At 41.2% G+C, this 20,544-nt stretch overlaps 1 protein-coding gene across 1 annotated transcript in view; it reads left to right on the top strand.

The window, feature by feature from the left end:
* Positions 1-3,123: 3,123 nt before the first annotated feature.
* SLC25A36 (solute carrier family 25 member 36) overlaps positions 3,124-20,544 on the top strand; it is a 30,393-nt gene continuing 12,972 nt past the window's right edge. Inside the window, exons 1-4 of the mRNA XM_039556729.1 lie at positions 3,124-3,347; positions 12,582-12,752; positions 16,582-16,659; positions 19,319-19,419. Of these exons, the coding sequence (XP_039412663.1) occupies positions 3,307-3,347; positions 12,582-12,752; positions 16,582-16,659; positions 19,319-19,419 (391 nt within the window). The 5' untranslated portion in view covers positions 3,124-3,306. The remainder of the gene's footprint in view (positions 3,348-12,581; positions 12,753-16,581; positions 16,660-19,318; positions 19,420-20,544) is intronic.

Raw genomic sequence — 20,544 nt, forward strand, 5'->3', positions numbered from 1 at the left:
TTTTCATATTTCTTGAAGGGAGAAAATATATTTCTGTGAACTTGATCAGGAAAAGGAATAATGTATCACTTAGATAAAAAGAGCATCTAAGAATGCTAAATATTTTAAATAGGTTGTTTAGTACAAATACTGTTTTCTGTTGTTTTATGAGGGTTAACCTCGGTACTGGCAGAAGATAGCAAGTGCTTGTTTGAAGAACGCTATAGGGTAAACAAAGCTATGACTACACTAAATCCATGTTTCAGATGGGGAGTAATGGTCCCATTTCCTGTATATTTTAAATTTGTGAAATGTGGTCATATAAATATTAGCAAAACAGAGGGTCATTATAACCATAGTAAGGAGGATGTGAATCCAACACAGTAGTTCTGAAGAGAAAGACAAATGCAATTTTTGGCGACCCAATGGAAAAAAGGCAGCAGAGATTCTGCTGCATGGGAAGACTCTATTCTCCCACCTTAGGTTGCTATAAAGGAGCAGAAAAAACCAGCTGTTATCAGGTATTCTAATGTATTCTATTACTCTTTTTGACACAGAAAGCCAGTGATGAAATTTAAGAAAGGGTGTGTTCTGTTCAAAGACTACAAGAGGAAAAGTGCCGCACATGGTATGTGTATCTTGAGGAAAAGTTAGAAAAAAAACTGAAACAAAGTCTTCAATTTTTTTTTGTCTCCTATGACATCTTTGTTAAGTTCTATTACACATATTCTGCTACATGAAGCAGAATAGCAAAGCTAAACCCAAATCCCATCCAAACAAATTCTATTTTAATTTATTATTTCTAAGAAATCAAGAGGTAAAAAAGACCAAATATTAAGTAGAAGAATTAGTCAGGTTTTTGCAATAAAAGTATGGAAAACCCCAAAATCTTACAAAGTCTTGTATGAATGAGATCTTTTGAAAATGGGATTTCATGCAATTTGGATGTTTTTATTTATGGTCTGCACTCTCAGGTGTGATCCCACGTGTCAGCTCCTCTCCACACTTACCCTGATGGATGAAAGGGAAAATATGCTGTAAGAATCCATATCCATCAAATATTATGGATATGCAGTCCAGCCAGAAATCCCAGCCTAACAAGGAGAATAGAAGTGGTATTAAAGTCAATTCTCAAGAAATAGTGCAAAATAATTTTGAATCAAAGTGCTTCAGACTCCTAATAAAAATTGAAAATATTTCAGTTCAGACCCTTTAAACATTTCAATGGAATGTCTAAATTTTCCATAAAATGATATATTTTTAAAAATTACAAAACATCCATTTATGTAAAGAAAATGTTTCAACAGCTCAACTCATTCTAGCTATTCAATAAGTATTCATGAAAATAACCACATTACTTTTTCTTGTTTGCCACTGTGGAAGCCATGCATGCCAGATGAAGTTAAAATTTCCCAGATTAGGAGTTCACCTATACAGAGACAGAATAAAGCAGAGCCTGTGACTAGTATTGAATCTTCTTTTGAGTTTACTGGGACACATTCTCCTGGATGGAATCACATGGCCTGCAGAAAACCCATCTTCTGTTCCCTTTTAAGCTACTGAAAGAATTTTAAAAAAATTGGACCCATGACCTCACATGAAGTATTCGGCATATGACCATCTTTCATGTAGGATTTAATAAAATCACTGTTGAAGCTTTCCAATACTTTCAAAATAATGTATCTGTTTTAATTAACCAGAATATATTTACTCTTTTCTGTGTGAAATCTTGTGCCAAGCAGCATATGATGCTTTCTCACTTTTGAATATTAAATTTAATATATCTCGTACACACATACTACAGGCTTGTGAAAGTCTTGCATGTTTTTCTACTTTGTAACAATTATTCCTCTGCCATTCGCTAGTTTCAACTACATGCTGTGCCCAGGGGTAATGCAGGATCCCAGCTGCAAAATCATTGTCCTACTTTTACTTGTCTCAGTGCAATGTAACAATTTTCTTCCCCATCATCTCCACATCTCACACTTGTCCAAGCCTTCTCCCATCCAACCTCCTCCTTAACTGCCACCACACTTTCAAAAATCTCACATTACATTTCCAACATGTCTTCCACATGAGCTCACATGCTCAGAGGAGCATTTCTCATTTAAGACATAGCTTTGAAAATGCATTCTTGTTCTGTTCTGCTGTTATGAAATATCTGCTTACATTTTGGGGGAGGATGGGGGGGATGTTGTGGATATTCATGAAGATTTTAGCAAGTCATGTATTTGTCTTTAGGTACTTGGATTTTCAACATATTAACTCTGATGACAATTTTACACATGATGTTAAGTGTTTTCCTGTTTAGCCTTATTTATTTTCCCTTATCCGTATGTTTTTGAGGAAAACCAAGATGAAAGCCACTCAGTGAGCCAGGACACTCCCTTCAGAAACACCCAAGGAGCAGTGTTTGGGTGCCTCTGGGGAGACGCATTGCTTCAGTAGCTGAGGGGATGACCCCTAAGTCAAGAATAAGAGGAAACAAAAACTAAGACCACCACACACCTTACTAGTGCTGCTGTTTGGGGTTGCTGAGGGCCCTGGGGCTGGCTTTTCATACCCTTTTCCCCACATTTTCTGCACTTGCTGGTTGTGACCTTCCCAGCCTCAGCGGCTGCGGGTGTAACAGAAGGGGTCAGGTTGGAAGGGACCAGAGTGGGGCATCTGGTCTCACCTCCCTGCTCCGGAAGGGTCATCCTAGAGCACAGGGAACAGCACTGTGTCCAGACACTTCTGGAACATGAGAGGCGGGGCGGGCCCGCCCCAACCCCGCCGCACCGGCTGCGCTGCCGCCTCACGGCTACCCACGCCAGCCCGACAGTCTGAGGCAGCGCTCGCGTGACGTCACACCCCGGGGCCAATGGCGGCCTCTGTTTACTTGGGGGCGAGGAGATTCGTTGCATATTCACGAGGTGGGCCCAGTGCCTGCGCTGACGTCACGCCTCCGTAGCCAATAGCAGCATCGGTTTTCCGGGGGCGGTCGTTGCATATTCATGTTATGCATATTCATAGCCACGCACTCTAGGTGCCGCAGCGGCCGCGGCGAGGGGCGGGTCCGGCCCGGCCCGGCCCGGCCCCCTTCCCTCACAGGAAGCCGCTGCCCGTGTGCCTGCGGAGCCCCGCCCGCAGCGGGAGGCGGAGCCCGGCCCGGCCCCCGTTCCTTCACAGGAAGCCGTGGCCCGTGTGCCTGCGGAGCCCCGCCGGCAGCGGGAGGCGGAGCCGGCCCGCCCGTATTTATGCTGAGCCCTGCCAAGAGCGGCGCTGTGAGCGTGGGGCGGAAGCGCCCGGCACCTCCTTCCTCCCGCCCGGGTGCAGGCGACGAGGATGAGCCAAAGAGACACCCTGGTGCATCTCTTTGCCGGCGGGTAGGTGAAGCCCCGGGAACGGCTCTTGCGCTTTCCCGTCCTCCTCCCCGGGATGCGGGTCTGGCCCCGCTGCTGGCTGGCCTGAGCGCGCGGGCGGCGGCGGCCTGGAGCGGCTGCCTGGGGACATCTCGGTGGGGCTGTGAGGGGCTGCCTCGCTCCTCTGTGCCCGCGGGGCCGCGGGGAGGAGAGAGGGGGCAGCACTCTGCTTCCCGCCGTGAGGCCCTTCCGGGCCCGCTGCGGGGTCGGGCCCGGCCCCGGGTGTTGCGTTGTGTCACGGGTGGAACGCGGGCCCCTGGGGAGGCGGGGTGGAGGCTTCGCGTAAAACCAGCCCGCTCCATCTGATTGCGGTTCCCGGGTTTGTCCTTATCTGGCGTTTTCGTGGAGAAACACGCAGGGCCCACTGTGCGGGGGCTACCCCTCTGTACGGAGAGGCTGCCGGGACTCCCCTGGCGGCTCCGCGGGCTGGGAATGCCCCGCTGGTCACGCTCGTGTCCAAGGGCCGCTGTATCCATGGAATGCATTTTAACGCTCCGGTATGTGCTGCGCTTCCGTGTGGGGCTTTGGCACGGTCGTACAGCTCTCCACCCACAAAGGCAGAAGAAATAGGAGGGAAGAATGTTCCCAGAAGTAAAGATGTAGCCTTAGTTCGTTTTGAAGTAACTTTTTTACCTTTACAGCTACTAATGAAGTTTCAAAATGTATGTTTTTAAGTTTCAAAACTGTATTTCAGAAGCCTGTGGTCCTTCCAGGGGCAGGTTGGGAAGGGCACCCAGCTTCAAAGGGAAAGCTGGGGGTCCTGGTGGACTTGACTGTAAACGTGCGCTTGGGTAGTGAGCATGGCTATGCAGAAGTGACAGGGGACACACCTTGCATCCCATGAGAGAGCTTGAAGCTGTGATTTCCCTTTATGCTCCTGTGCTGCTTCTGGACTGAGGTGTTTGAGGTGGCAGAACAGTGTATTGATTCTGAGCAAGTCTGAGTGACTTGGATACATGTGAGTACTTTCTCTGCTTTTGGCACACTTTGCAGCATTGTGCACCTGATCCAGTGCCTGTGGGGGGGCTTTGTCATCCCCTTAATTTCTTGCACCGTGTTTAAGAGGGGAGTGGTTATGCAGCAGGAGGCCCAAGATGCAGTAATGTGTACTGGTTTCTTCAGACTTTGCATCCTTGTAAGCATTCAGAAAAGCAATAGCAGGAACTCAAGCAGGATAGGGAGCTGCTGGAGAGGGTCTGGTAGAGGGCTACAGATATGATGAGGGATCTGGAGGATCTCTGATATGAGAACAAACTGCAGGAGCTGGGCCTGTTTTCTAGCCCAGTTTGGAGAAGACTGAGAGGGGATCTCATTGATGCGTACAAATATCTCAAAGAAGTGCCAAGAGGATGGGGCCAGACTTTTTTCAGTGATACCCAGCTACAAGACAAGGAGCAGAGGCCACAAACTGAAACACAAGAAGTTTTACCTCAACATGAGGAAGAACTTCTTTATATTGAGGGTGGCGGAGCACTGGAACAGCTGCCCAGGGAGGTTGTGTAGTTTCCCCCTCTGGAGACGTTCCAAACCCACCTGGACATGTTCCTATGTCACCTGCTCCAGGTGACCCTGCCAGGGACATTAGACAATATGATTTCCAGAGGTCCTTTCCAGCTCTAAGGGTTCTTTGTGTGGTGCCTGATTGTAGCCCTTCAGCTTGACAGCTCTGCACAGGGGAAATTACTGGGCAGAATTGTGCATTATGTCAGAAACAGGTTTACAAACCTCAAACTCAAGACCAGATGAAGATTGCTCAGCTCAGCTTGCTGATTCCTATTTATTGCAGAGCAGTCTGGTCAATGGTTAGGTGCTGGCCAGCTGGGTCAGGGGTTATGCTGTGACGAAGAGGTTGAGTGCCAGCCACATGTTTCCTGTAACTTTAGTTCAGCCAAGCTAGCACTGTCTATTTGGTCACATTTTGCAGTAGAGGAGTTTTTTGGGGTCATCTCATGACTTTGCAAGCATGGTGCACTACAGATCACCTGAGTGATCTTTAGTCTTCAGTGAAACTTAGAGGAACGGAGCTTTGTTTGCATTTAAGTTGCACCAGAGCCTCTATGGAAACAACATGATTATCTCTGTCTGCTGGCTTTTGGCTTTTTTTTTTTTTTTTATGTTGAAGTTCATTCTTCAGTTCCTGCTTTCTGTAATGAAACTTTAACAGATGACACTGCTGGCTTAGTAATGTAAGCGGGGCCATTCTGGGATCTCTCTGTAGCTGCCTAGGCTGTATGGGGTTTTTTGTGTATCTTCTCTTTTTCCACCACACAGTCAAATAGCAGCTATTATCATTGTAGACATTATGTTGGTAGTATAAACTCAGGTCCTTTTAGTGTAAAGCAAGGATGCAGTTGAACACTCTCCATTCTTAAATTAAAAAGTAGTGATTGAAATATAGGATGTAATTAACATTTTTAGTTCAAGTAGTAAGTTATAGTTGCTTTTCTAGTTGTGAGACTCATTAAAAAAAGTAGTAGAAAACCTTAATGTTTTGCTTTATAGGAAAGATTAATATGTTTTGGATGTTCTGGCTTGCAGCCATCCAGTGAAAATTCAGGTGTTGGCTACAAAAATAGTGTTCAGGTTTTCATGATTTATTCTTCATTTCCAGAAAGTTTGACAGTAATTCTGTATCATACAAGCTTCCATCAGAGCAGTGAACTTGTGTGAGCCTTGTTTCCTCAGCAAAAGGAGGGGATTGGGTTAGGAGGTGGACAGCTGCTTTTTCCGAGTTCACAGTTGGATAGTCTCAGGTTTGCTTCTTTTCTTCACTCTTGGCTTTTCTTGCAGAAATCTGGCTGTTTTCTAATATAATGTGTGAGGAAGTATAGGAAGGAGCCTCTTTATTTGTTTTGATTATAGAATGGTCTTAAATTGGTCTGTAATTGTTACCACTCTGTCTGACAGAGGTTCTTGGCAAATCCCTGCAGTGGCTAAAATGGTTAAGGTGCAGAAAATGTATTTAAGTAAGTGTTTGAATTCTCAGCAAGATCAGACACTGTTGAAATATATGAAGTAAAGATTAAAGATCCTTGGGCTTTTTCTGATTTCAGAAGATAGTTAATAATGTGTAACACATATTATGATGATTGGGGCTTTTTTACTCCCTTTCAGAAAACAGCCACTTGAGTCATAACTGAGTTGCTAAGCACTCAGCTCCTCTCTGCCCTAAAATACATTCCTGGCATAACCCTGGATGTGTTTCAGAACAAGTGAGAAGGAGGTTAATGCCCTTCTGTCCAAACTTGAGGTTATTTTTATATTCAGATGCATTTTTGTGTGAAACAAGACAGTGTTTGTTTAAAGCTTGGGGTTGCTCCATGGGGTTACTAAATTGCATGAAAATTGCTGTCACTACTTGAGAAACTGTGCCACTGGTATTTTTCTCATATTTCTTTCTAGATGCTTTGAGCTGTTTTTGCTTAATACAAATGTTATTGTAAACATTTATTTACCCTGGCTCCTAATAGAAGCTACACTGTTCATGTTGATGTTTGTTTTGAATAATGGAACCCAGTGATGCTTGATCCTGTGGTGGTGGCTTTCCTGTTTTCACTTGTAAGTTTCTGTGTGGCAGCACATCCAGGGCAATTTTATTTTTACACTGTTAATTAGAAATAGCACGTTTGATTAGTATTTGTAGTTTAAGGATGTGAGCTTAACTTACACTTTCTAAGTTTCAACAAAGAAACATAATTGATGAGTAAGGTGGGTAAAGGTTTTTGGCTGCTAGTACTCAAGTTGAACAGTATAATAACAGGAAAACCCTGAAAATTCAGGATTAATGAATGCTGTTTTTGAAAGCTGTACTTGCTAAAGCCCTTCTAAACTCTCTAAAGACAGATACAGTAAAATTAATATACAAAGCTGCAACTTTGTTGATGTGGAAGTTACTCTGGTTTAAGACAGCTCATGAAACTGCTGATAGACTTGGGACCTGAATTTGCAGTAAGTGATGAAGAGATAGAAAGGTGCTCTGATTCCAAGTTGTTTGGATAATTTTCTTCTTTTTTTGACAGAGTTTTGAGCTCAGGTTTCTTGCTGTGTCTTTTGACAGCCAGTGTTTGCATGAAAGTTTCATTTTTGTACAGGAAAGATAAGTAACTGGTAAAATACATGAATGAATGTAGACCTAAGATAACAGGGTCAAGGGTTATCTTTAAGTCTTTGAGGCTGTGGTTACAAATACTGTGAAAGGTGAATCTGAAACTAGCACTAGGCAGCCATGGCTTTTGTTCTTGTAAAATACATCATTATCTCAAGGAATTTAAGAAAATGTGCAATGACAGTTTCAGTTCTAAGTCAGCCTGCACTGGCATTTGAAATATTAGTGTGCTTTAGAGCATTTCTAGACAGTCCAGTGGCTGAATTTGAGACCCTCATTCATGCTAGAGCTGTCTCTGGTGGTACTTGCCGGGCTGAAAGGTACCAGTAGAAGATACTCAGCTGCTCTGGACAAGGGCAGTGACTCCTTAGCAGATACCTTCACCTTGCAATAATAAGAGAAGACTTTCTTGTGTAGCCATGTCTGGAAGGAGAACTTGGGATGTGAAGGCTGAACAGGTTTAGGTTTTTGAAGCATGTGCATATTTCTTTCCTTGGAGTGTCACACAAATAATGCAGGTCTGTCTGAGGACAGTGGTTGTCAGAGCTGTATCTGTTGAACTGTTAGCAGAATTTAAAGCCCGATAGTTCCAGGTTTGTTTCTGTTAAACAAGTGAGGTGATGGTCTTCTAAATCGACATTTGGGATCAAATTAAATGTGTTGTGGGTGGTTGGGGTTTCTTTTGTGTTGTTTTGGTTTTTTGTTTTTTGGTTTTTGGTTTTTTTTTTTTTTTTCTTTTTTCATGGATGCTTTTGGAGGAGAAATGTCTTCCTTAGTTTAGGAGAACATTGCCATCTTCCTAGATTCTTCAGTCCAAGAGATGTCAAGTAGACAACTGTTCTTAGTTTTATTGTTTTTCTTTTAGGTCTGTCATGATCCTGCAGGTGGTAACTGCATCTTGTGATGTCCATTTATCTTGTTTCACTGAGTATGACGTCTCTTAAACTATACAAGAAGGCTCAAGTTGAAATTTTAATTTTCTAACTTGACTGTGTTAATAGTAGTGGGATTTTGGTCTTCCTTTTTTAACCAGAGTGTTTATTTCTGTGGATTTACCTACTGATCTCTGCTTTTCTGCCCTTCAAATTACTTGGACCCTACAGGTGGATTCTTGTAGCCTTTTATGATCAGATGTTTCTGATGAAAGTCAGCTTCGCAAGCTTTTTTTAATACTCGCTTGGTAAAGCTGAAGAAGGCTTGTAGTAAACATTGATGAGAGGTGAATGTCACATTTTAGATAAGATGAGCAACTGGTCTTCTGAACAGCATTCACTGGAAACTGCAGTAAGCACTCAGACACAGGAGTGTCTCAGGTCTTGCCATTCTTCACTTCCCATTTGTACTGTGTCAGCAGGAGTGTATTCGCTCACCTATGTACACTACCAGGTGAAATTCATTTAATCCTGGAGAAAAAGCTACAGATTAGTAAGTGTTCCTGAAAGTCACACTTGTTGGGGCCTGGTGCATGCATGGCTGGAGAGACTCAAGCCCAGAGTGGTTTTAGGTAGTCGAAATTTCTGAAGTAGTTTACAAAATCTCACCTGCATTTTCCAGGAGAAGAAATCTCATATTCTTCAAACTGTTTAAATAAAGTTTTTCTGAACTGTTCTAGTTCCTAATGTGTGTTAAGCCACAAGCTAAAAATACTCCCCTTAATTTGAGCCAGTGAGGACGGTAGCAGGAAAAGTGGCAGCAGTCTGCTGGCGATTTATAGAGCACTTGTTGTAGGCTGGAGCTGGTGGCTGGCTGTTAATGGCCTGCAAGGACTTGAGGACAAAAACATAGCTGTCTCTGATGGTATTCCCAGTAGTGTGTTAAATAAGCAAAGCTGGAAATACATTTCTAAGTAAAATACACTGTCATTGATGCTGGTGACAGAACAGCTGCTATGCTTATTTGTACAGTGTGCATATTCTTGAATTGTTTCTCTTCTTTGTTTACCCACAAGCTCTGTTTACTGACAGTTTTTCATAAACAGATTTTTGTCAAGCCTTGTGGTCTTTATCTTAAAGGTCAAGTGAAGTAGACAAGTCAGGGTAGTTACTGAATTATGCCTTCATTTAGTAGTTTAATTCAAACTCGGTGGATCTTGTGGCCGTGGAGAAAGTTCTGGTTCCTCAACATATCAAGATATTTCTTTTACTCCTTCAGTTTCAGATGTTTTGTCTATTATATGGGGCTTTTTGGGGGCTGGGAAAGTCACATATTACTTTGACAGAAGTAGAAATTGGGAATTTTGCCAAGACTTGAATTACAGAACCACATAGCACTGTAAAACTTCTCAGCTTTCTTCAGCAATTTTAACTAGCAACTTGAGGTCTTGAAGATGGGGGACAGAAGTTTAATTAAAACTATCAATAGTGGAAAGCATTAAAAATATTCTTGGAATTAGTCAAGACATCTTAAATTGTTTAAGAGAAGGCTAACCAAAGAAGCACAACAGCAAGAAACTGCCAAGGGTGCTGATTATTTGAAATTACTCGAATGGCAGAATGTGGTGCAGGAAAAGGCTCTTAAAGAGAGCTTATGATGCGTGTGATCATAGTGCTGGCTGCTGTTACATCTGCTGGCTGTCACTGACCAGTGCCTGCTGTAGCCAAAGTTACAAAGAGCAACCACAGAGTAGCTGTGTATCAGCCCTCTTCCCAAGTAATCCATTGCTGAGTGAAGGACGTGTGACCCATCTACAGTGGATGTCTGGCAGAAGTGTTGCAGTCAGGCATCCCTTGTGATTTGGGTGTGGTGTAGGGGAGCATCCAGGTCAGCATTAATCTTCAACTTTAGAAAATTTTTCTGCTCTGATGTAGCTGGAGGGAACTTAAGGGCTCCAAACTCCAAGCCTTGTTCAAGAATGCAGGTCAAGTTTTTTGTCCTCATTTCTTCCCCACTTCATAGCATTTATCTCATTAATATAAATCATACCATGTACTTTCTCTTGTGATTAGTATTGCTTGAAAACAAGTTCTTGTGTAGCCTGTCCACAATGAAACGCAGAAATGTTTTCAAGAGGGTAAGCTCAAGGGGAACAGAAATGTAAGGATTGCAAGAAAGGAGATAAACTCTGAAGCCCACTTCCTACATTGCCTGCACAGGCACGTTACTATGGGGTGGAGTCTGTTTTGAACTGCAGGAAACACAGACAACTTTGTCTGTCTCAGAGCTTTAGAGCTTCAGCAGCTTCATGTCAAATTGTTTTGGGAGCTGATCTACTTGCACTTCTCACATGCTGTTCATAAGGAGCCTTAACATGTTACATGCTCCTGCTACTTCCAACCCTGGCTGAAATAAATATTAGCACATCTACTACTCTCTTTCTGCAACTCTAATTTTAAAATAAGTTTATATGTAACTTACTGTTAGAAACAAGTGAATTGTTCATTCAGAGCAGGTTGCTCTAAGGTCTGTGTGAGGCAGTAACCACATGTGTGCGGCACATACTGAAGGACTGTCTTTTGTCTTCCTGTGATAACACTTTTTTCCAGACTGGCAAAGAAACTCATTATCTTTCCCCAATTAAACCTTGGAAGAGAATAGACTTCAGTCTAATGTTGGAGTTAGGGATGGGCAAGATGCCTTTAGGCTTAGTAATGGGGTACCTCTAGGTCACTGTGTTTAAATGGAGTGTTAAGTGAACATCATCAAACTTCTGCTTGGCAGCTCTACTCTCAGTTCACTTCATACAAACAGATTAGGTTTGTAGGGTGTACTGCTATATTTTTTGTATTCCCTGTGGTAGAAGAGAGTTGTCAGGCTACCCTCCTATTAAAATTTATAGGAGATCTTGAGTCTTAGCTGTTACTCCTACTTTGGACTGAACTCTCTGTTGCATTTTGGAAAACATTTTAAAAAGACTTGAACAGGCTTACAGCTTATTAAAGGGTTTGGGGGTGTTTGAGCTTCTTGTGTTACAAAAAAAAAATAGCTGATAACTATCTTGTCAGAATCAAGCACTTCTTCTCATTATATATATATGTTATTATATTTATTAGGGAAGCAAATGCTTCGCCCTTTGAATTTAGTACAAATTGTATTTATGTGTTAGTGCATTTCAAACTGAGCTGTAGTTAGCATTAATACCTGAATTGAAATCTAGGTTTGCTTCCTTGGGTTGGATTTTTAGTTAGTTAGTTTGTTTTTTAAAGGAGATAGTGTCCTGGCCATAGTTTTAAGAAGGGTGTTTAGCAATGTTAAGAATACTGATCTCTGAAAGTGTTCAAGAGACTGAGTCTTGGAACTCAGAATTTGTAGATTTGCTATTTTACCCTCTGAGGCTCTAGTTGCACAGCTAAGAATGTAGATATTAATCACTGAGTTCTGAGGAAGCCCAGGAAGGCTCTGAGCAGAGCTGTGCAGGGCAGCGTGTTCCTGGCTGCGCTGTGCTCGAGCAGAATGGCAGGAACTGCTCTGTCAGCACAAGCTGTGCACAGCTTGCCTTGGCTTGCTCTCAGAACGAGAGGCAGACTGAAGCAAACCCTGCAACTCTTCACCTGGTCAGCCGTGTGAGCTCTTCTGGCCTTGCAGGTTCTATTCTACAGTACCTGGTCTGTCTTTCTGAAATGGGCAGAGCTCAGGAAGCACTTGCACAGCTGCTGCTTTCATGGTACAAGGACTGAAATGCAGTCGGGCTTTTGAAGACGGTGTTAAATTGCCACACCACAGATTTTACCAGTTTTTACATGTAGCCCTGTGTGCATAGTGCATAAACCTCTTCTGCCCTTAAGGATTTTTGGCACCTTGTTTGTGGTCAGGAGCACACTAAACATTAAAAAAAAAAAGTTAAAATTTACCATAAAAAGTTAAACATTTAAGCTACTGAGCTACTTTCCAGAACTGACTTGAACAGCATGTACTGAAAGTTATGTACCTTGACTACTTTTTTTTCTGTTTAAATTTTCACTTCAAGTTGTGGGGTTTACAAACTGACTTAACAGTTTACTTGCCTTCAAGGGCAAATAACTGTCATTGTGACACATGTTCCTGTTGGTTCTTCACCTTTGCAGTGTGACTGTGTTGAGTATAATGTCCGTTCTATGTGAAGGTACCCTTCAGTTACTTTGCAGTTAAAAATGTGGCGATCCTATTTACCTTTGCAGATGTGGAGGTACTGTTGGTGCAATTCTGACATGTCCACTGGAAGTTGTAAAAACACGACTGCAGTCCTCCTCTGTGACTCTCTACATATCTGAAGTTCATCTCAACACTGTGAATGGTGCTACTGTCAACCGAGTAACCAGAGTTTCTCCTGGACCTCTCCACTGTCTGAAGTGAGTGTAGCTGGCACAAAGGTTTGGGTTCATTTTGGGGAGGGAGGAGGACAGGTGTGCTGAACAAATCTGTGTGAAAGATTGACTCTTACATGTGTTGTGATGTTACTAGGAGATGACTTCCCATATTTTGCCTTTTAACTGTTTCCAAATTTTCAAATGTCCTTCATGCTTGAGCTTTTATCTTCCAAGTAGCCAGAGCAGATTTACCTTGTACAACTCAGCTCCTAACTTCGTGCTGGCAACATTGTAACATTTACATGCCAGACTCTCATGTTCATTCTGAAAAAGTGTTAGTATAAGACTTTTTTAACTATTTGTGTCCAAATCATAGAAGTAACCAAATGTGGAGGCAATTAAAATTAACTCAGCCTTTTAGTCTCTTTCAGCTTTCACCACCCACACATTTTATGCCTTTGAATGTGTTCTGGTGGATGTGTGATTAGTAATACTCTTTTAAAGCTAGTAAGAAATAGCTACGGTCAGCTTTTGCAATGATCTGGGATGTCTTGTTTGTGTAGTGCCTTACTGAATGACGGCTGCCTCTCCTCTCCTTGCTGGCAGTGCTTGTGTAGTTCAGGAGCCAGCAGGAAAGTTGTAAGGTCACAGTTAAACTGCTTGTAATGCCCACAGGAAGGGTTCACTTCACCCTGGGGGGCTCGGGCTCACCAGTTAGGAGGAGGGGAGGTACCTTCAGTATTTGGGGAGGAGGGGAAATTTCTTCCAGGAAGGACCTGCTACTGCTTCTTGCATTAGAAAATTGGTTGAATCTTGACAAATTCTGGGTTTCAAGTTCTTTAAATACAGTAAATGTGAAAAAATACCAAGTGACATGGCAATGGACTGTGACAATAAAAATACATAGGTGCAGGACATGGTTACTCTTGTTTAAGGTACTAGGGCTGTTTAGTGGGGAAATAAAACTGGATTCCTTTGTCACTGTCATGCCCTTACTGTCACTTGATATTTTTTGACTCATAGTTGTCAGAGTGTGGTTGTGTCATAGCAAATTCAGTGCAGTGCTCCAAGGCTCACATTATTCAGTCTAAAAGCAGCGTGAATCAGGCAAATTATGTCAAAATTTCAGTGAACTGATTGCTGTAGAATCATTTCTGCATCTTAAGCATCAGTGGAGGTGACTTCAAAGGCATCTCTGTCAGGAAACAAACTCAGAATAACAGGTGACTCTATTGATTGGCAACCAAAGCAAATTCTTTTGTTCTTAGATATGTGTTGCGTTTCATATTCCATATTCTCATCATTCATCTTGCACAATTTAAACCTGAGGTCTTGCTAATGGAAATCTCACCAGCCTCCCAGTGCAGGCTCTCCATGTGACATAAGAAGGTCAGTTGAGGTCGTATGGGGCACTTGTCCTGCTCTTCCAACCATGGATTTGCCCTTAACTGCTTTCAGTAAACAAGTGCAGGCTCTGGGATCTGCTCTTTAATGTAAAAGTTTGTGTCTTATTTTCAGTGCAGCCTCTGGCACTTCTCCAGCTGGTGTCTGTGAATGGAAAAGAGCGTCAGTAGCTACCTCCAATATAATCCTGTCTGTTGCAACCTCTCTTTAGCTCTTTGCTCTCTGTCAGATTCTGGGACTGTAGATCCAAAAGAAGCAAATAGACCTGGTACACTTCATTCCTATGTTTCTAAGACACTGAGATTCCTGCTGCTTTGAATACATGTATAGCTATATGTGCATATATACATGTGTAACACATGATGTGGTGGTAGTGAGTTTTAAGTAGTGGTTTAAGTGAACACAGATCATGTTAATTGGGTTCAGCATTGCAAGGCATGAAAATGCTTTCAGGATGACAAAAACAAGGTCCAAGTTATTTGTATTTCCAAGGTGTCTTTGAGTATGCGCTCAATATTCCAATTACTGCTGTGGAGCAATGCTGCTCACATAGTGAAATGATAGCTACTTGTTATGGACAGAAAGCTGGAATGTTGCTGGATGCCTTATATGTCAGTATTCCTAAATAGCAGTGGTAACTGCAGAACCACTGTTTTATCTTTGCTTAGTGAAAGTAAAGGCAAACTTTCAGTTTGATTTAGCAGCAGAGCAATTGTGAATCAGCTGCTGGAAGTCAGAATAGGCTTGGAATCTCCTTCAGTGCTATAGATTGCTTTCACTTGTTTGTTCTCGTAGTAAATTCCAAACAAAATGGCCGTTTATACAAGGGTAGTTTGCTTTATTGAGTAATTGACTTGTCATTAACCTGCATGGCTCTTTGAAGAAGAAATATACAGGAGACCTATTTGTGTGCATTGGCCAATGCTTCTAAATCAATAAGCACAGGGTTCTGTTTTGCAGCATCTGGGAATGTAGTTAATTCTTAACTTTAAATCTGGTTCTAAAGTAATTGCTAGAGCAATTTGCAGTAATGGGATGCAGGTAGTCCTTGCTGCTCTTCCCATGTCCTACCATACTTTGTAAAATACCAGTGATTAGCATCTAGATTGTGGGGCAGATTGATTTCACTAAAACTGAATATTAATGCATAGTCCCTTGCTGTGCCAGGGTACCTTGCTGCATAAAGGTCTTCAACTCTTCCTAAAATCCACAACTACATGGGATCCATATTGCAAAACTAAAGGACTAATAATGCCTTATTTGAGGTCTCAACTCACTGCTTGTATCCCTGCTTCTCTGTAAATTCCACAAATGGGGAAGGTTATACCCTGCTGCCACCCAAGCAGTCTTTCCTGAGCTGTGCTCATAGTAGACATGGTATAGGAGATGTGAGGACTGTACTGTGGCTGTGACTCTGCATGGGTTGCACTCTTGTCTCAGTTACTATCAGTGAATTACCTTGTGTGGACAGGTAAGGTTTGTCTTCTCTGGGACAAGTCAGAAAGCAAAAAACCACTGGCTCCACAGCCCAGCAGCAGTGCTTGGATAGGAGCACACAGGCAGCAGTTCAGAGGAATAGGAGGAAATACCTGCCAGCCTCTAGCAAGGGCCACTTTTCACATTGAAGTTTTCAACTTCCTTTTACTACAGGCAAAATAATCACCATGCCTTAAAGAAAAAGCTAAGAATGGGCTACTAGTTGAATACTTAGTGGATTTCGGTAATTTATGGGTATGAGAAAACCAGAACATGGAGGAAAGCAGCCTTACAGATACAGATGCAAACTTCTGCCATGGAACTGTTGGGAACCTTGTGGAATCACAGTGGGGTAGCACATGCAAAGCCATGTTGAGGTCTCTCTCTTTTTGAGAAGAGATAATAAATTGCGAAAGGTGTCCTTAGCTGGGTGTCATGAGCAGTAGAGCAACATCTTCCAGAGTGGCTCTTGGACAGCAATGACTCAGTGAAACTGAACTTCTGAAGTCTCTTTCCTCTCCTTCTCTTGCCCTTTGTTCTCTGGCCCTCCCACTCAAAAAAGATCACAAGCATTGGGAGCTGAAGAGTGGTGAAAGGAATGTAGTGTAGAAAAAAGTATTTTTGTTTCCTGAGCAATCTACAACCTACATGAATGGGAACATTTCCATGCTTTGTATCTTGTCCCAGATTCAAGGAGGCTTTCTTTAACTTCCTAACAGACAACTCCATGCATGTATGTGTTCCTATACGTAAGTTAAACCTGTATTGAGATGTTAAGTCTTACTCCTGCATTTAGTGTATGGTTTTCATGGTATGTTGAGCAATAATGTAATTTTTTTATGCTGATTCTAGGAAATGACTAATGTTTTTTATGGTCAGCACTGTACTAATATCAGTTACTATGAAAGCTTTTCACACGATATAGTTTTGGTGGTTAGTACATTCCTTAATTTTGCTGTGAATGTTCCAGTATTGTCTTTTTGTTTTCTAGGATGATCTTGCAAAATGAAGGCCCTCGATCTCTATTCAGAGGGCTGGGTCCTAATTTAGTTGGTGTTGCACCTTCCAGGTGAGTATGGATATGCACAATAAATGAAATACATTAAGGGATTTAAGGTTTATTTGAAAAAAGTCTTGCATCTGCAGTTGTAAATACTTAATTGGCAGCAGGTAACCTTTGGTTCCTGGGGTAACTTTTTGCCTGAGGAATTGAGCCATTTATGTACTCCAGACCTCCAGCTGTCTCAGCATTTCTTATACTATGTGCTACTGTAGTAGTATTTACTGTTGTGTACTATCCCTTGTGCAGAGTTTTGTCCAGTTAAAAAGAAAAATTTGTAAGGAATTGCACATGTAAACTACAAGTTTGGATCTCGGAAAATACAAAGGTATACTTAGCTTTCAGTTAATCCTTCATCTTCAGAAGGCAATTATGTGACTGTATCCTCAAAACACTGGGTCTTCCTTCCTGAGTTCTGGTGAAGCACTGCCTGGTGCTCCCCTGCAGGAGGAGAAAGCCTGTTCTGAAACTTCAGAAAGGTTGAGACATTGGGTATGATGACTCACCAGCTGTCCCAGAGAAAGCAGATCTAGCAGTGGGCTGGGCTCCAAAGGGTACTGGGGCAGTGCAGGGCTGAGGATGTAAATCTGATCTAGTTGGCAGTGGTGTTGCTATTGTCTATTGCTCTGCATCAGCAAAAATACTCCAGCTCCTCGGCTGGTGCTGGCAGGCAGAGAGGAACAGATCATGCCAGAGTTTGAATTTATCCTTACATAGAACTGCTAGCTGAAGTTCAGTCCAAAAATAGGAGAGTACATAGGAAGAGTACAGAAAAAAGCTGTGTAAAAGTAATATAATTCTTTAGGCCTGGATGAGGATACTTGAAGTTGTTTCCTGGCTCATAGTTTTTCTTCTCTGTTTGGGAGAAGAGCCTTTATGCAGGGGGAATATATTCCACAAAGGTTTTATTCTTTCCTTGACTTAATGCCCTGCTTTTGTTTGTTTGTTTATTTTGTTTGAAGAGAAAACATTCCTATCTCTTGCACACTGTTGGAGAGTATCCTAACTTTTCTGGTTTGAGGTACTGGGATGTTTCTGAAAAATATTACTAAACTGAACTTTAGATGTGATGAGATAATGTTCTTTAGATCCTCTGCATAAATAAGAGAAAAACACAATGAAGGAATTAGATTATCTTTATTTTAGCAAATTTTTTTAAGGATTTGGGAATATCTGAGGTATTTTCTGATCACTAGATTAGCACCAGTCTTTGGAAAAGCTGAAGTAAACGCAGTAACGTTTTTGTTCTTGACACCTACGGGATGTCAGCACTTCCTAGTCTGGAGAGCCTGTACTTTTGTACAATAGACCAGTCTGTTCTGTCAAATCTTCAATATTGATATCACTTTAATAGACATTTTTACCCAGGAATGGGATCCGTTGCATAAGTGTCTATCCTCCATGAAGAATATCCTCAGCTGAAAAAACCAAATTTTTTTCAGTTAATTATATGTGAAACCTTCTGTTCCCCTTTGGTTCTTCACCCAGGTGAAATACTTAGCTTGTTGCCTCCCATCCGCCATACCAAAAATGTCAGCTTGATATAGTGTGCAAAACTTATTTATAAGCACATCTTTATTTCCCTCTGGCTGATTCTGTTTCCAACCAGTACTTCATTTCAATTAAGCATTAGCTAAGTGGATTTAACATCAGCTCTTTGTTTAAATAAGCTGTAGAGAAGCATGTTTCATAACACATCCAGTGTACTTAACTGAGTACAGGTTCCATTTTAGAAATTACACCCACAAAACAAGCACTTTATCTTTTTTGTAATAAAGAAAAACATGTTTGCACAGCTAATGATGTTAACGTTCTGCTCGGGAAAAGTGGCACATTCATTTTTTTCTCTTGCAGAGAGGTGTCTGTAGATATAAAACAACTGCGTTACAACCTGAAATGTGAGGTTTAGATGTGCTTAAAATAAGTTTTTTAGCTTTAATGACCAAAAGCAAGCATTTTTCATAATATTGAATCGGGATGCTGACATTGTCTGGCTTTGTTTTGATACCAGCTCACAAACTTGATTGTAGCACAAGTTTACAACATTTTTCATGGTGTATTCAGAGACAAAAATCAGTGTCTATTATAAATACAGAACTCTGGAAACAAAATGTGAATTGCAGCTTCACAGCTGTTCTAGCATTTAAAGCATAAATATTTATAACCACAAGTTAGCAACTTTTAAATCTTAAATGCTATAGTGATAAGAATGTGGTTTTTGGTTTTTTTAAGAAGCTACATACTTGCTAGTTCTCTTCAAATTGTCCTGCTCTTCGAATGAGTTTAGGTCCATTAGAAGAAATTTGTTCTATTATTAATGTTGAAGAATACTGGAACTTTTTTAGTGTTTTTCTTCCTTGGCTGAACTTCCTAGTGTCACAAAACTCACTGCCGTATTTCACACTGTCTGTCCTTCCCCTCACTAATTGATAATTGGAGCTGTTGTCTGGGGGGAAAAAAAGTTCAAGTGTCATGTTTAGTTTTTTCTTTTCCATTCCTAGTATAGTCCCACTATACTAGTTTGCAAGAGTTAATCCTTGAGTAGTTATTTACTGAGGAAGGAAGCTTTAGCCCAAGATAATCTTCAGTCAGTGAAGTTAATGGCTCTGCTTGTTAAGGATTTTGACATGTTAAACATAACATAACTTGGATTTTGTTCTAATTTTAGAGCAATATATTTTGCTGCTTACTCAAACTGCAAGGAAAAGTTGAACAATATTTTCAATCCAGATTCTACCCAGGTACACATGATTTCAGCTGGTGTGGCAGGTAAGGATCTGTAACTTTTTTGCTTCATCCTACAGTCATATCTGCAAATGAGAGGTGACAATAAATGTGGAAAAAACCCCAACAAAACAGAACATGTTCAATAATTGAATGATGTCTTTTTAGTGGTTATCTGCCTTGGCCTCTCATTAAACAGGCTCTCTAGAGAATTATATGCATGAAACTCCACTGAGTGATAAATAAGTGTGTGTGAGCAGTCTTCTCTAGAAAACCTGCATGCCTGCTTTTTCAGTTGTAAATTTGTGAAATGAAAAATGTAACCTTTCAAAACAGTAACTTGTTGCTCTGTAAGCTATAAACATTGTTTGCACTGACTTCTGGTTTAATTCTTCTTAATCAGTTTTTTTATCACCACTTTCTGCTACGGCTTTGTATATTTGACTTATTTTTGTCTTTCAGAAATGTGCCTGCAGTTATTTGTGTAAATTATATGTAACACTCCCCCCTCCTTTGTTCATATACCAATCTGTGAGAAGCTTGCTCTACCATTAAAGTCTCAGAGAAGAGCAGATTTTTCATAGTTTTCATGTGTTTTCATCTCTGAAGAAATAATTCCTATTTTATATCTGCAGTGTATCTTTGGTGTATTTTAGCAGCTACCAATATTTATTGCTCTATTTGTATATTTTGTGCTTTGGGATCATTAACAAGGGGGAGTTAAAGGCAACTGAGCTATGGTCATGAACTTGTGCTGGGAAAATCAAAACTTGGGCTGGCAACAGTTTATCTATTGTTGCCTGCGCCTTTCCTGCACAAAAACAAATTTTCATATTTTTTTTATAGGCCATGGGCACTTCACAGATGAATTCTGACAATTTAATTGTTGAAGTTTCTAATTCCTGTCAAATTTTACAACCAGTCTATAGAATGTGAGTACCAGCAATCTGGAATGGACTCACAGAGGTGTGATGTCAGAGTAAGGAAGAGGATTGGTTTTCTATTTAATGTTTGCTAATAATCTGATACATAAAGATTTTATATAGCATATAAAATATAAGTGATGTTAGCTTTATACCTAAATGACTCTAATGTTCATCTCTGGCGCATGAAATGTTGTGGCAGGTTTTAATCTTTAAGGTGTAAGAAGAGCTCTTTTATTTCACCTGA

Source organism: Corvus cornix, chromosome 9, assembly GCF_000738735.6.
Source record: "Corvus cornix cornix isolate S_Up_H32 chromosome 9, ASM73873v5, whole genome shotgun sequence".
Lineage (NCBI taxonomy): Eukaryota > Metazoa > Chordata > Aves > Passeriformes > Corvidae > Corvus > Corvus cornix.